This window comes from Protomyctophum parallelum, assembly GCF_964188405.1.
Source record: "Protomyctophum parallelum genome assembly, chromosome: 7".
Taxonomy (NCBI): domain Eukaryota; kingdom Metazoa; phylum Chordata; class Actinopteri; order Myctophiformes; family Myctophidae; genus Protomyctophum; species Protomyctophum parallelum.
The window spans coordinates 2,325,631-2,341,760 of record NC_139705.1 but is presented as its reverse complement, the minus strand read 5'-3'; the positions used below and the strand labels follow the sequence as shown (position 1 = coordinate 2,341,760).

The following is a 16,130-nucleotide window of genomic DNA, read 5'->3' as shown; positions in this document are numbered from 1 at the left end:
ATTAAGGTAATACAGTCTAGGTGAAGTTGGGCCCAACTAAATGGACCTCTATGGAGATATGGGTTTTTTTGAGCCCAATGACAGCGCCACAACAGGCCATTATATGAACTTTCAGGAAGTCCCGATTTCCTTAGTTGCTTCACAAAATATCTGTCTGACTGCCCCCCTGCAACAAACACAATATTTTGGGCCGATCAAATAATTAGAAAGAAGAAAATAATAGACACTATTTGTTTTGTTTTTCTTATTATCATTTTTTTTATTGGCCCAAAACATTGTGTTCATTGTCATGATTTGTCACGATCCGAGTTGGCTTTGTCCGCGGAGTAACCATCTTTAAATAAATACTTTTTGAAAAGCCTATGGAGAAAATTAATGGAGAATCATTTCCTGGGCCACTCATCGTTCTGAAAGGGGGAGGGACTGCAACGCTCTATAGCGCAAAACTCACTTTGTGTCCAAGTGACACCATCTCTTACCTCGCACATGCTGGTTGGTGACACTCCATTGCTTGTCTGAGTTGAAGTGCACGTCAACACTCCTCCCAGGCATGGGTTCGGAGGAATGTGCCAGGTCCGATGATCTAAAGTCATGGCCTTTGTGAGGACCCGAGTGGAAGGAGATCATGATGTCGGCATCATCGCGGCGGCCGTTATAGATCTCACTGTAGGGAATATACTCAAAGGCGAACGGACTGACATCCTTCCAGACTTTGAAGGCTCTACGGATGGCCTTTAATGTGTCCTGATGTGGGATTTTAGGTGCAAAGGTCTCAATACTAGAGGAAGAGGAAGAGGCAAAGAGAGACAAACTAAGCAAAGATGTCCAAGTGGAGTATTACATTCTCTAACTAACCCCACAGTAATCCCACAGGAAGACAAAACACGGTTTGGGTTTGGCCGGTTTGGCCTGACATTCATCAAGTCTCGGTCAATATTAGGAAAGTCTCCAATGTGTCCAGTTTTGTGGTAGATAATAAGGTGTCATGATGATGTATAGATTATTGGCACATCAATACAAATATCTGAAGACCAATCAAAAATGTTCTGTTTGTACCTGTAAGTGAGGTCATACTTGTCCCACTTTCCAACCGCTTCGTAGCTGCTCCACCCCACGTTGGTCTTGTCAGGAATGCCACAGCGGGGTCTCTTCATGGCTCTGACGGACGGGGGGGACAAGGAGACATTAGAGCTGAAAATACCAGAATATAATGTTCAGTAGCCTACAATTTAGCTCTCCATGTCAGACTTCTTTAATCAGACCTGTCTGAATTGAGTGGTGCTGTACTGCATTATACTGTACTGTGCTGTGCTGTGCTGTGCTGTACTAGCCCTCCTCCTTGGCCTGTGTGTGTCTGTGTCTGTGTGTTAGGCTGTTCAACATTGACACTTGGTGGTGAACAAACGCTATTTTCGTGCTTGGACAGACAGACACTCCAGGGCTCTATTTTGGCCTCTACCATTCCTGCTATATATGCTCCCCCTCGGACCCATCCTCTCCAAACACAATATATCCTTCCACTGTTACGCTGAAGACGTACAAATTTACATGCCTCTCACACCGAACAGCAATAACTCCTTCGAGCCCCTGATTAAATGATGCGTATAGCTTGCAGAGTTAGTTCAGTCAGATATACTCGAGGGGTTTCATGTCGTGCTCAAGGGCGCATACTATACTCAAGGGGTTAATATGATGCATTACTATGTGGGTGTATTCAGTGTGTGTAAGACCCACATGTCATTCGCTGATGTGGCAGTCAGCTGACCAATTGGGCGGGCTACTTAAGCTCACTAGTCTGAGTGCTCTTCAAGCCTTCCTTCTGCTATGGTTCCTGGTTGTTATGTGATGTTTGCTCCCACCACCATCATTCCTTCTGCTATGGTTCCTGGTTGTTATGTGATGTTTGCTCCCACCACCATCATTCCTTCTGCTATGGTTCCTGGTTGTTATGTGATGTTTGCTCCCACCACCATCATTCCTTCTGCTATGTGTAACCAGGTAGACCTGTTACTATGGCAACATCAGCCAGGTGCACCTTGTTTCAAATTAAGGGTGGGGTTTATTGGCAGACAGGTTTAAAAGGGCTGGGCTGCTTTCATTCAGGGGATCCCCTAGCTTGCTGTAAGGTTGGCGTATCTGAGGAGGACAAGAGTTTGAAGGCATGGCTTTTCCTAAATGTATCAGCATACTGGCTGCCTGGTGAATTAGTATGTAGAAATGTATCAGCATACTGGCTGCCTGGTGAATTAGTATGTAGAAATTCCCTTATTCCATGCTGCTGTTCTCCTCCTCCCGTACACCAGCCAAGTGTATATGGTACAGTATAGTATGTCTTGGTGGTTTATATGATGTTGACTTTTAATATGAGTATTTTAAAAGAATAACTGTGTACAAAACGAAAAGAGAATAAAATGCCTTGTTTGAAATCCCAATATGTCTTATTTCCATGCTCAACCTTGGTCACAGGAACCTGTGCTTTCTATTGTTAAAGAGGACCTTCCCTCTAGAAAAAGGTGGCGTAGTTTAGTAGGCATTAAGTATATTTCATTATTCTTCCCTCAAAGTCCCCCCTGCTACATATGGTTACTGGTTGTTTTGTGATGCCCCAAACTCAGATTTGTCAAAACTTGAGGGAGCTTTTTCAATTGATTATATCAAAATATGTATATATGAGTTATAAAAAATTAAATTAAAGAAGAAAATAATAATACAAAGCCTGATGGCTGGGCTGGCACTGCCAGCTGCGATATACTGTATGAGTCTCAGAGGAAGAGGCTCTGTGTGGTTTATTGCGCTATAATAATATACTGTATGAGTCTCAGAGCATGAAGCTATGAGTGGCTTATTTCTCTAGCGAAGGTTTCAATGAATGGTTGACAAAACCAAGGAGCTACATGAACATGAGTAGATGTAAGGAGACATACGTGATGGTTTGCTGGTCCAACAGTCCAGTGACCTCCAGGTTGTAGAACCTCTGCATCTCCCTGATGGCTTCAGGCAGATCCTGGTTAGATGAGTTTGTGCTGTACAGGGGAGCCACGTAGCCATATTGTCTCAGCCATGACTGGTGGAGACACAAAGACAAACAAGACACCATTAAAAGGTTTGTTCCACAATACGAAATAACAAAAACTTTAAAGGAACAAATACCAACTTTTATTTACAGAGAATCATTAGTACAGATTGTGCTGTCTGTGAATCTGTCGGTGCATGGGTGAGCAGGTAATCTATCTGTGGGTGAGCAGTATAATCTCAGTGACCGCTGGACTGATCGGGGCCAGGGCGCGCACGCACACACACACACACACACACACACACACACACACACACTTAGACTAAGGTGGTGTCCAGACGAGGACGTGTTCTGCGTTACCCGCACAACTATTTAGCCAATCTGCCATTTTGGCCACACGTGAACCGCTGTCTGTCCGTCCCTATCTCCTGCCCTGCGCAGTGCACAGCATGCATGGACCTGTCACATGATGACATGAGTTAGAGTGGACATGGCAACACCGGAGGAATCCATGAAGAACTCTGGTTTTTAACAGGAGATTTAAGACGTTTCTAACTCATGTCATCATGTCAACGTCGCAACACAAATAATACAAACTATGAAAAACTATGCCATCACATTATCAAATGAAATAGTGTTGTATAAAGTACTGAACTTTATTCCTACAAAATCACCACCGTACGTTCACAGTGAATGAGTGGCTGCCGAACGGAAGCGTTCTGGTGGCCCAAACTGAACGCGGAAGTGTTGGCTGCATAGAGCCCATTAGTAAAAACATCATTTTAGGAAAAAACTAAAAACAAACATGATATGCCCGGCAGTCACCATGCTGCACCACCGTGATGTTCCTTTTACTGACACCAAGTTTAAAATAAGAATTGAGTGCGCAGAATATCAATATGAAGAAACTGAAAAACATGTTATTTCAATGCAGTGGATGGAGAGAAAGATGTTTTGTCCAACATGAAAGTTGTTCGGCATGAGGAGTCACATGTGCGTATAAAACGTTTATTGCCGACAGTCAAACGGTGAGCTATGCCTGTTAAGTTCAAAGTTAGCATTGGCAGCCATAGTCCTCTACCATATTGCATTGGCAGCCATAGTCCTCTACCATATTGCCAGGTAAATACTGACTGCACGGTTAAGCCAGAACTGCTATTTTTGGCAGAAGAAAAAGGAAAATCACACTTGTGTGAAGTGAGGGGAGCTCTCATCATACATCATATTCCGTGCTCAGCCAATGAAATCATCACAAATGTAATTCCGGCCAATCTCTTTTCTGCCCTCACATTTATCCTCAATATGTACTTGCTCAGCCAATCAAATCATCGCTATGGAGTGATCAGCCACACAAGGCTGGGCATAGCAGGGGCTAGCGCCCATCAAAAAGAAGAACAAACCTGGCAAATACAATAAAGCGTTATTCATAGTATGGATTTTCAGTCGTGAGGTGACCACCAAACTACAACATGACGTCACTGAGGTGACCACCGAACTACAACATGACATCACTGAGGTGACCACCGAACTACAACATGACGTCACTGAGGTGACCACCGAACTACAACATGACGTCACTGAGGTGACCACCGAACTACAACATGACGTCATGAGCCGCGATGAAGAGAAAACCACCGCCACCGCCCTTCTCTCTGTTTTTACTCACCAACGCTCAACGTTATTTCAGCTCCGGTGGTCACCTCACCACCGGAGCGGTGGTCAGCTCACCACCGGAGCGGTGGTCACCTCACCACCAAAGCGGTGGTCACCTCACCACCGAAAATTATCGAGTGTGATCGAGTACAATAATTTGCATTTAGCCCAGCGCTTTGTGAAACACACGCGCACACGCACACAGTGTCAGGCACTAGGACCCTGCGGCCTCCCCAGTCCTCCACAGTGGAGCACACTCAAAAGGTAACATGGCATTGGTCCGACCTCCCGTTGGCCCGACCTCCCGTTGGTCCTACCGGTCGGACTAAAGAGAGCCCCTACCATTCCCCATAGCACGACCTCCCGTTAGTTCGACCCGTCGGCATTTAACATTTCCGGCAAAGCTTGAAATTGAACGTGACAACGTTCAAAACCCACGTCTGCTCGGCAGTTGTCGTACGCTTTGTCCTCACCTGTTTTTCTGTCCTAGAACAGCGGAGCAGCATTGTCTGACCAGCTGAGAGGCTGCCAAAGGCATGAAACATATGTATTCACTCCTAAAATGTTAATATAAAACTGTATGTATATGGGCTACATGTAAAAAAAAAAAAAAAAGAAAAGGAAAAGAAAAAAGGAATAGGCCTACAAGATGTGTCTTTGTGTCATATGAAATTTGTAGGAGCTTTCCAACTTTACAATTAAAATCGCGCTTGATTTAAGCCATTTAAACAGTGTTTTGCATGAGCGCATACATGCGAGGATTTGGGCTGTCTGTGCTGGAATATTTCCATGACGTTGGAAAGTAGCCATAGTGCAATGCAGCTTTATTTAATGTGTCACGTAGGTGCGTGCGTGCATGACAGCAAGGCAAGCGAGGTGAGAGGGAAACAGACAGGGTAGGCCTACAACTTTATTTAATTCATGCAGGTGTTCGTTCTTTATTTGTTTAACAACACACCAGTTAGTTGGGCTTGCAAGTTGCGTGTGTGTGCTGTGCGTGGTCGTTTTTGCGACCTGAACCACTGCTATACGATCTGGAAACCATGGTTACCGTGCCTTTCTGCCCGCCTCAAGTCACCCCCCTCTCTCATACACACACACACAGATGCACACACGCACACACGCTGCACGCACACGCAACTTGCAAGCCCAACTAACTGGTGTGTTGTTAAACAAATAAAGAACGAACACCTGCATGAATTAAATAAAGTTGTAGGCCTACCCTGTCTGTTTCCCTCTCTCTCACCTCGCTTGCCTTGCTGTCATGCACGCACGCACCTACATGACACATTAAATAAAGCTGTCTGTTTCTCCTCTCGCTTCGCTTTCCTTGCTGCCAGCCTCACCCCCCGCACGCACGCATGCACATATCGCTATTTGCAAGCAACTGTCTCTCTCTATCACAGTGGTCCGTCCGTGACCAACTGACCAAGTGACCATGCACGTTCGACAGTCTATTTAGATTGCCTCGCAGTCGTTAGTCACTGCAGTGGCCGGGCTGTCAACTGTCATTATATGAATGTGCAGCCAAAACCGTATATAGCCTCATGTGTGGCTGGTGGTGGGCTGGCTGGGTAATATACCTATATCTCCGATGCAGTTCCCACTTGCGCTGGCAGCCTGGCACGGTACATTTGGCATTCGAGCGACGCGTCAGGTTTATTATATTGCACATATACCGTAACTCCAGAAAGACATCGGCCTGCTGTAGATTAGGCTACAGTAGGCTATACCACGTTGGGAGTCTCCGCAGCTGCATTGCACTATGGCTACTTTCCAACGTCATGGAAATATTCCAGCACAGACAGCCCAAATCCTCGCATGTATGTGCTCATGCAAAACACTGTTTAAATGGCTTAAATCAAGCACGATTTTAATTGTAAAGTTGGAAAGCTCCTACAAATTTCATATGACACAAAGACACATCTTGTAGGTCTATTCCTTTTTTCTTTTCCTTTTCTTTTCTTTTTTTTACATGTAGCCCATATACATACAGTTTTATATTAACATTTTAGGAGTGAATATATGTTTCGATGCCTTTGGCAGCCTCTCAGCTGGTCAGACAATGCTGCTCCGCTGTTCTAGGACAGAAAAACAGGTGAGGACAAAGCGTACGACAGCTGCAGAGCAGACGTGGCTTTTGAACGTTGTCACGTTCAATTTCAAGCTTTGCCGGAAATGTTAAATGCCGAAAATGTCGGTAATTTCGGCGTGCGCCCATATTTTGGCGTACGCACGGTTGATAAATGAGGGCCATAGGCTATATATTGTCTATATATAAAATGGAACGGATCGTACTGCCCTCTGACAACGCGCGGTCTTGAGTGCTGCCTGCATGTGGTCTCTCTCTCTCTCTTTCTCTCTACTCATCCGATCATTTTCTAAGTTACATGCCATTCAAAAAGATTATCAGACGAGTCTGTCAAATGCACACCAACTGTCTTGGATAACTTGGATAACCAAGTTGTAGACATGCTTGAGATCGCAATGAATCGTTAACAGTAGTAGATTAGATATTATATTCATATACAATATAATAAGATTCAAAGACATGTATATGTCTGTCGTCTTGTAGAATGAAACCTTGCTTTCTGTGCTGAGTTTGATGCAGTGATCTGAGAGAACAAAGTTTGCATGCCAAAACACGTCAGAAAAAAGAAAAAAATCTATATTCTATAGTATGCAATGGCAGCCAAACAATCTGGGATGACTATACCTCGTTCTGACAATAAGAGATTATCCATAATTGTTTAGCTAAATCCGGTGTATTAGCTGTCCATGGTGCTGAAATAGGCTACTCAAGTGGTTTCTTCAAAAATAGCCGATCTCACAAGCATGCATAAGACAAGCTGTCTGTCTGTCTGTCTGTCTGTCTGTCTGTCTGTCTGTCTGTCTGTCTGTCTGTCTGTCTGTCTGGTCTGTCTGTCTGTTCCTTTATTGATTCCCGTCGGTAAATTCATGTGCCATAGAAGGCTATACATACATAGGCTATATATTGTCTATATAAAATGGAACGGATGGTACTGCCCTCTGCCAAGGCGCACGATGCATGCGCGGTCTTCCCTGAGTGCTGCATGTATTCGTGTTGGGTTGCGTATAGGCCTATAGTCTATACTATATCATTATCCATAAGGACCCCTCCCCAATGGAAACAACTGGGCGTCTATCAACGCAGGAAAGACGGCGCGTGCACTGCGGCCATCCAGTGTCCGTTTCATTAACAGTTAATGACAGTTTAACACAGGCTACGTATAGGCCAGACAGACAGTCTAATAAGTTATCGCTTGTAGATCGGCTATTTTCGGTGCGCACATTATGAACACCCAGTGCGTATAGCCTATTTTCTTATTACTAAATCCGATTGCAATGTATTGGCCTATATGGGCTATAATTTGATTAGGTCAGACATTAGGCCTACTATAAATATGGTGGGTGTTTATCAGTATGTGATTAATGTACGATGGATGCACAACCACATAGGCTATTATTTTGTAAATCCACCTTGCGTAAAGACATTGGCCTATACTTCATGTGGGTTAACTAACGATAAAACATGTGAGAAACACATGAGCATTTACTGTAACTACAACTACTAATGACTAGATACTCCAATCTGTAAAATCATCTGAAACTGAATAAGCAGAGAGACAAATCATATATTATGAACTTTTATATATACACACATTCAATCACAACATTTGTTAAATAAAATGTAACAAAAAAATACTTTTTTTGTGACCACCACACTCTGGTGAGTTATCCACTCAAAACTATAATGTGCGCTCACATTGAATGCTGCATGGAACAGTCTCTAAAATAAAGATAATTGGCGTATAGCTCTTGCAACTCTTTTTTCCAAGATGAAACTTAAAAGAAGAAAACGATAACGAAAAAAATAAAAATGCATTTCTTTCACATGAAATTGTGAAGTGAATACTGGATCGCCTCCCAGTATTCATCCAGTGTGTGGACACCCTGCAGATTATAGTCTCGTTTCAGACGCGTAATTCTGTCCTCCAGGCGCCTCCATTTTCTCCTCTGTGTTGGTCTGGCCTCCCCTCTCTCAGCAGCTGCTGTTTGGACCTCCGTCAGCCGATGTTGGTCCTTCACCTGGCGCAGGAAAGTCCAGATGGATGGATGCTGCCTCTGGAGTGCCGCATTCCACTTCTGATGAAAACCTATAAACAATAAAAACAATGGATGAACAGTGGTGGAAAAAGTATTCGCATTAAGTATCAAACACTCTGTTGCAAATCAAATTAGCCTAAATAACGTGAGTAAACTTACAAAACAACGAATTGGTTTCAAATATACTTAAGTAAAGTAAAAGTATAATCATTATGCAGAATGTACCATTTCATGTTTTAAAATGTCTAAATTACATAACAATCTTTTGCAAATAGCCGATGCAAATGAATAAATGCAATGATTTAAGACGTAATTGTAATTCTTTCTAAATGAACTACCCGAAACGTCACTATATATACAGGCTAACTATTTGTGCGCAAAGTTTACTCAAACTCACCCTCGACATTGTTGGTACGGTTGTCTGAGTTTCTGGTGAAAACGTTCCACAACCTTGGAGGGAACTGGCTGTTTCCATCAATATAATTTCGCTCCAAGTATTGAATGAATTCAGCCAGCCTAGGGTAGCGCCGTCTCACTCTTAACAGTGTGCGCCGATGCTGCATGGCGGTAAAAATTCTCACGGACCAAAGCCAGAGGTGCAGGTACCCCATCGCCATGAATTTTCTTATGCATCGCTGCTCACTGTCGTGCCTTCGATATGGGCCTGCAAGACCGAGCTCCTGGACCCGTCGCCAAAGACTTTGGCAGAAATTAAAATAACATGCCGTTGGCCGACTGTCAGGAAGCTCGGTCTGGATAGCCAGCAGCAGGGAGCTCTCGAAATCCGTCACGATGCGCGTAGGTCTCCACTGGTGCCCTGTCACGCGACGCACCCTGCACTTGACATGGGCCAAGATTTGCCTGTATTGGCCGACAGTCTTGCCGGTCACTATAGGCACATCACCAACGGCACCACTCTGCCCAGATAGTTGCCATGGATTGTGACGAACTGTTCGTAGGGCCTGGGGCAACTTTTGAACGTGCCATCCATATAAATATCCTGGCACCTATATGAACGAACGAATGAATGAATGAATGAATGAATGAATGAATGAATGAATGAATGAATGAATCAAAACGTTTTGAATTTTATGAATGTGTGTACAGTTTTAACTCTTACCTGCCGAGCTTCTCAAAATTCCGCCTCTCTGCAAACACCAGAACACCCCAGGCATTGTCCTGGTGTGACAGAAACCGCCTCCCACGCCGTGTCTCGGCCCATTCATTTTCTATCTCGACGTCATCCACGTGGTGTGGAATAGGAGGCACAAGGGCTGCCCGGGTCCTGTTCAGTTTGGACCTGACCGTTCCGAATTCGGGCACCACGACGTCTTCCTCAGCATCCCGAACAACCGCATCATACACCCTCTTCACAGGCCTTGAGGGGTCTGCCTCTATACGGCGTCCACCATGGCCTGTTTGATGGCGCTGGTTTGGATCAGGGCCATGTCAGTGGGGTGGCCGTGCTCTGACACATTATGTACCTGGATATTGGCACCCTCCTCGTCCAGGTCAAAGACCTGTGTCTGCAACCATCCACTGCAGCCCTTCCTCCAACATCGCCAATAAATCTTTTCTCCCTTCGCCTTATTTTTGCAATAACGGTACCCATCATGTATGAGCACCTTCCCTCCCTTATTCCCAGGTACGACGTATGCCATGGCTGATTTGGAAAGAAATTCCTGCCACGAGATGCTCACCTTATATAATACTTAATACAGGTGCTGTGCATAAAAGTGATTGCACTCAAATTGGGTTTTGTGCGTTAAAGTGATTGCCCTAGGTGTTGTGCGTAAAGAGATTTCCCTCTACAAATTAATACATAGGTGATGTGCGTAAAAGTGATTGCACTCAAATGATTAATGCGTAAAGAGATTTCCCTCTACAAATTAATACATAGGTGATGTGCGTAAAAGTGATTGCACTCAAATTATTAATGCGTAAAGAGATTTCCCTCTACAAATTAATACATAGGTGCTGTGCGTAAAAGTGATTGCCATATCACGCGAAAAGCAAATGGCGAGGGGCGCACAGAAAGCATGGATGCATAACCAGCCAAGAGCACTCGTATGATTTTATATTTTTACCTACATGTTACCGATTTGGGAGAATAATGATAACACCCCTTCTCTATTTATTTATTTCCATTTTAATATAGTGTGCTATTGAACCATGAAGAAACCACTTGAGTAGCCTATTTCAGCACCATGGACAGCTAATACACCGGATTTAGCAAAACAATTATGGATAATCTCTTATTGTCAGAACGAGGTATAGTCATTCCAGATTGTTTGGCTGCCATTGCCATACTATAGTTTTTTTTCTCTTTTTTCTGACGTTTTGGCATGCAAACTTTGTTCTCTCAGATCACTGCATCAAACTCAGCACAGAAAGCAATGTTTCATTCTACAAGACGACATATACTAGCGTGTCTTTGAATCTTATTTAATTGTATATGGATATATATCTAATCTAATACTACTGTTAACGATTCATTGCGATCTCAAGCATGTCTACAACTTGGTTATCCAAGTTATCCAAGACAGTTGGTGTGCATTTGACAGACTCGTCTGATTATTTTTTTGACTGGCATGTAACTTAGAAAATGATCGGATGAGTAGAGAGAGAGAGAGAGAGACCACATGCAGGCAGAACTCAAGACCGCGCGTTTGCAGAGGGCAGTACGATCCGTTCCATTTTATATAGACAATATATAGCCCATGTATACATGTATAGCCTTCTATGGCACATGAACCGACGGGAATCAATAAAGGAACAGACAGACAGACAGACAGACAGACAGACAAGACAGACAGACAGACAGACAGACAGACAGACAGACAGACAGACAGACAGACAGACAGACAGACAGACAGACAGACAGACAGACAGACAGACAGACAGACAGACAAGACAGACAGCTTGTCTTATGCATTCTTGTGAGATTGCAGATCGGCTATTTTTCGGTGCGCACATTCTGAACACATTCACAGTGCGTAGCCTAAATCAAATCCGAATGCAATGTCAGGCGGCCTATGAGCTATTGATATATAGCTGCTTTAATGCGCTCTGAAAAAGCAGCTTTGAACGGTTCTGATATCTCCGCGCAAGACATGTACATGACATTACAAGACATTTAATGCGCTCTGAAAAAGCTGTTTTGACAGTGGCCGGAATATCGGGAGGTCGAACCAACGGGACGTCCCTTTAGTGCGAACTGCCCGACGGGGCGAACTAACGGGAGGTCGGGCTATGGGGAATGGTAGGGGCTCTCTTTAGTCCGACCGGTAGGACCGACGGGAGGTCGGGCCAACGGGAGGTCGGACCAGCGGGCAGCCCCCACTCAAAACCCACCTTTTCAAACTGGCTTACCCTACATAACCCCCCCCCCCCCCCCCATGATGAATTGAACAATGTGGACCCTGTTGTAAACAAGTGTAATGCTTAATCGGGTCGTGCACTCACAGTTAACAGTCTTTGTATTGAGTTTGTGCTTAAAATGTACTGTAAATTCTACAAACTGTTAATAAATATTTCAATCAATCAATCAAACCCCCCCCCCACACACACACACACACACACACATACACACACACTCACACACCTAGTTTTTAACCTTTTAAACCTTTTAAATAGTTTTCTAATAAATATGTCTGTATACCTCTTTCTGTAAAGCGACTTTGGTTACCCAGAAAAGCGCTATATAAATCGTATATATTATTATTTATTATTATTATTATTATTGATGATATTCCTTCCAGGGAGCAACATGGAGTCCACCGTACGGTCTTCGCTTCCTAACCTCTTTTAATTAACCTTGGGTGCAACTTGCCATAGACAGCCCATTCATCCAAACAGAACAGTCCTATCCAATTGTATTAAACAACGTCAAACGTGCACCAACATTGCAGCTGTAAGCGGAAAGCTTGAATTATCCTGTTTCGATCTGCAATGTGTTTGTTTAATAAAATCACACCCGTGTGAACTGAGTGGTGCAACTCCCCCCCCCCCCCCACACCTCTCTCTCTCTCTCTCTCTCTCTCTCTCTCTCTCTCTCTCTCTCTCTCTCTCTCTCTCATATTAGCAGGCAACAGAGCAGCACTATCCCTCACTCTGTTTCTGGCGCCCCCTACTGGTACTAATAGTCATATACTGGTGCTCATTAACATCACATACATAGGTGTACACGGACATTGCTGGTTGTAACACCACTCAAAAATGCACTGTACTGTTAACTGTGAGTGGACGACCCAATAAAGCATTAGGCCTGCACTTGTTTACAAGAGGGTCCACCTTGTTCAATTCATCAAAACATTTAGGGACGTACAAATAGACACTTCTATATAGCCAAAGAACAGAACAGGAATTCATCATAAAGGAGGTAAAAAGGTAAAAGAAACATAGGGAGAAGGGGGTGGGGTCCAAGAGAGGAAGGGAGGGAGATAGAGAGAGAGATAGCTCTATTTGGAAATAGCCGGTCTACAAGCTCAGAAAGCACACTGTATGAGCTTGTAGATCAGCTTTTTGAGGGTGTTAGTGCCTCCTATGCCCAGCTATCCAGGTTGTGTAAACACAAACATTGGCTTGTGATTGGCTGATCACCCCATAGCGATGATTTGATTGGCTGAGCAAAGTACATATTGAAGATAAAAGTGAGGGCAGAAAAGTGAAGACGGAGCACGCACACACACGCACGCACACGCACGCACGCACCTTTTGCAGAGCAATGCCCTCTTACATCTTATCTCTATATTTTAACTTTATTTAATAATTAATGCCCTACTCTGTCATTTTGTCACACAAAAGTAGCAAAAAACAGCAGATCTACAAGCTCAACGTGTGGCACAGATTTAGAGATGATTCTATGTGTGTGTATTTTCTAAAATGTCTATGTGTATATAGAGCCCTATACTAAATGAAAGAGTGTTGAGCGTGTGTGTAAAGTACGTATGTGGATGCGTGCGTGCGTGCGTGTCGACACATGTTCTGTCAATAGCCTGGAACTACAGCGATCCTTGAGGAATGGGTCAGAGATTAGATTATAGGTCTCACATGAGAACATCACAGTCTGTAAACACAACTGTCTGCAGTGGGTTGACCTAAAACTCGCCTTGGAGCAACACAAGTCTGAACAAACTTCAACCTACAAGCAGAGCTGGACAGAATAGTACAAAATACGACCTGGTCAAATTTACTCCACTACAAGTAAAATAGCTCAGTCAAAATGTAAGTAAGAGTAAAAAAGTACTTGCTTTTAAATGTACTTATAAGCATTCAAGACTAATCAAGAGTACATGCTTTTACAAACATTGTTATTTTTGCACCTCAACAAATTGCTGCAATTAGTGTCAAAGTGTAAAAAGGCCAATAGGCGATGTGTTGTTTATTCCTTTATTACTATGGGAGAGAGCAATCATCCAATCCACTAAGCCACTCAAGGCAATGGTAGCCTCGCTCTGTATATTAAACAATAAAACAGAAATAAACATATTAGCATGAACTCAAGCATTCACTTAAATATTCACTAGCATGCAGGATGCAATCACATATCAAAAGGTCAACCATAAACACTGCCTATTTTGATAGGTTGACGACATAGTACAACAACTAGCAATAGGCCTGGTCTCCAAGATTCACTACACCACTAAGATACCCATGTACCTGTCTAAATACTTCACTAAGATTATAAGATACCCAATTACCCATGTACCTGTCTAAATACTTCACTAAGATACCTGTCTAAATACTTCACTAAGATACCCATGTACCTGTCTAAATACTTCACTAATAGGGGATTCACACTATGGTCCCGGGTGCGCACTCGGGACCACTTGGCAGATGTTGTGGTAGTGTGAATGATGCGTACCGTTCCCGGGAGCGGATCGCCCAACCGTCCCCGGGACCGCATGGGGGGCGGGTCTCTGGACCGTTGAAGTGTATTCAGATACGGATCGTTCCAATGTGAATGAATGCGTACCTAAAGAAGGAAGTGGACTGTTTTTTTTTAAAGAACGTGACATAATCTCTAGGCGACGAGCCAAGCCTCAACAAAAAAAATCACAGCCGCTGCACGACGCGTAACACCAGCGCATTTCTCAACGCCGCCCGTCTCCTGTTGAATCTGCGTATACGCGCAGCACCGCAGTACGCGCTGATCTTATTCTGTGGACTACACGTGGCTCTTGGGCTTTGCTTGGCACAGTTTCCAAAGTAAAACAAAATAATAATAATGCTGAAGTAGAATCCATAGCAAACTAATACACTGGAGCACAGAACTGACTGACACAGTGAATAGCAGGCAGGCTGACAGTGAAGTAGTATAACGGCAAAAAGACAAAGAGGCAATGCAATGCATTGTGTCTGGATTTGTTTGAGACAATGTCGCAGAGTTGATGGTCAGTGTCCGTGCGCGCCAGCCATCAAGCACACCGTCATCAGGAGGATTAAAGTGTGTTATGCAAGTGTACCCGGGTGCGCTGTTGAATCTCGGGCAATGTGAATCATGGCCATCGGGGACCAGGCAACCGTATTCGGAAACGGTTCCAATGAAACGGATTCAGTCCGTCTCAGTGTGAATCCCCTATAAGATACCTGTCTAAATACTTCACTAAGATACCCATGTACCTGTATAAATACTTCACTAAGATACCCATGTACCCCCCCCCCCCCCCCCCCCCCAGGCAAACCAGCTATGGAAGTGACTGCAAACTGCTGTACAGCCTGTACATTGGATGGAGATGAATCACTATGGCATTTTCATTGTCCTAAATGTTGTTGAATTTGAAACATTGTCAAAATGACTCTGTTCTTAATGATAATAAAAACAATGAACACAGTGACCACAGCCCCTTCTTTCTATAGTGTAAATAGTTTTTTCCTTTTTCTAACCTTGTATATGATATAGTTCTGTACCCATTCTATACAAACTGTTAATACAATAATCAATGAATCTGGTACAACTGTTGAGCAGGTGTCAGAATGAGCTATATCTAGCTGAATTACATTCTGGTGGGGAGATGAGACAAAATTACAATATTCTATTTCATTATAACCACAGCAATGTTATATTTACGTTCCATCTCTTCTCCCAAAATAGCCGATCTACAGCTTATGGAAAGTGGTTTCCAAAGTGGGTTATGAGGACCCCCAGGGGTCCTTGAGAGAGTTCCAGGGGGTCCCCAGCTAAATGATAGTTTGGAAACAAATGGACCCATAAGGGTCCATTTGTACACTCTCAGAGTTAATTAACATTGATTTTACAATATAAATCGGGGGTCCCAGAGACAGCAATGCCATCAAATGGGGGTCCATGGACTAATGCATGTCACACTGGCGG

At 43.7% G+C, this 16,130-nt stretch overlaps 1 protein-coding gene across 1 annotated transcript in view; it reads right to left on the bottom strand.

Moving 5' to 3' along the window:
- Positions 1-16,130, bottom strand: part of LOC310861368 (uncharacterized protein) — a gene marked incomplete at both ends in the record, with an annotated part of 118,259 nt that overhangs the window by 97,954 nt on the left and 4,175 nt on the right. The window contains 3 exons of the mRNA XM_083768788.1: positions 480-778; positions 1,057-1,158; positions 2,925-3,064. Coding sequence (XP_083624914.1) covers positions 480-778; positions 1,057-1,158; positions 2,925-3,064 — 541 coding nt within the window. The remainder of the gene's footprint in view (positions 1-479; positions 779-1,056; positions 1,159-2,924; positions 3,065-16,130) is intronic.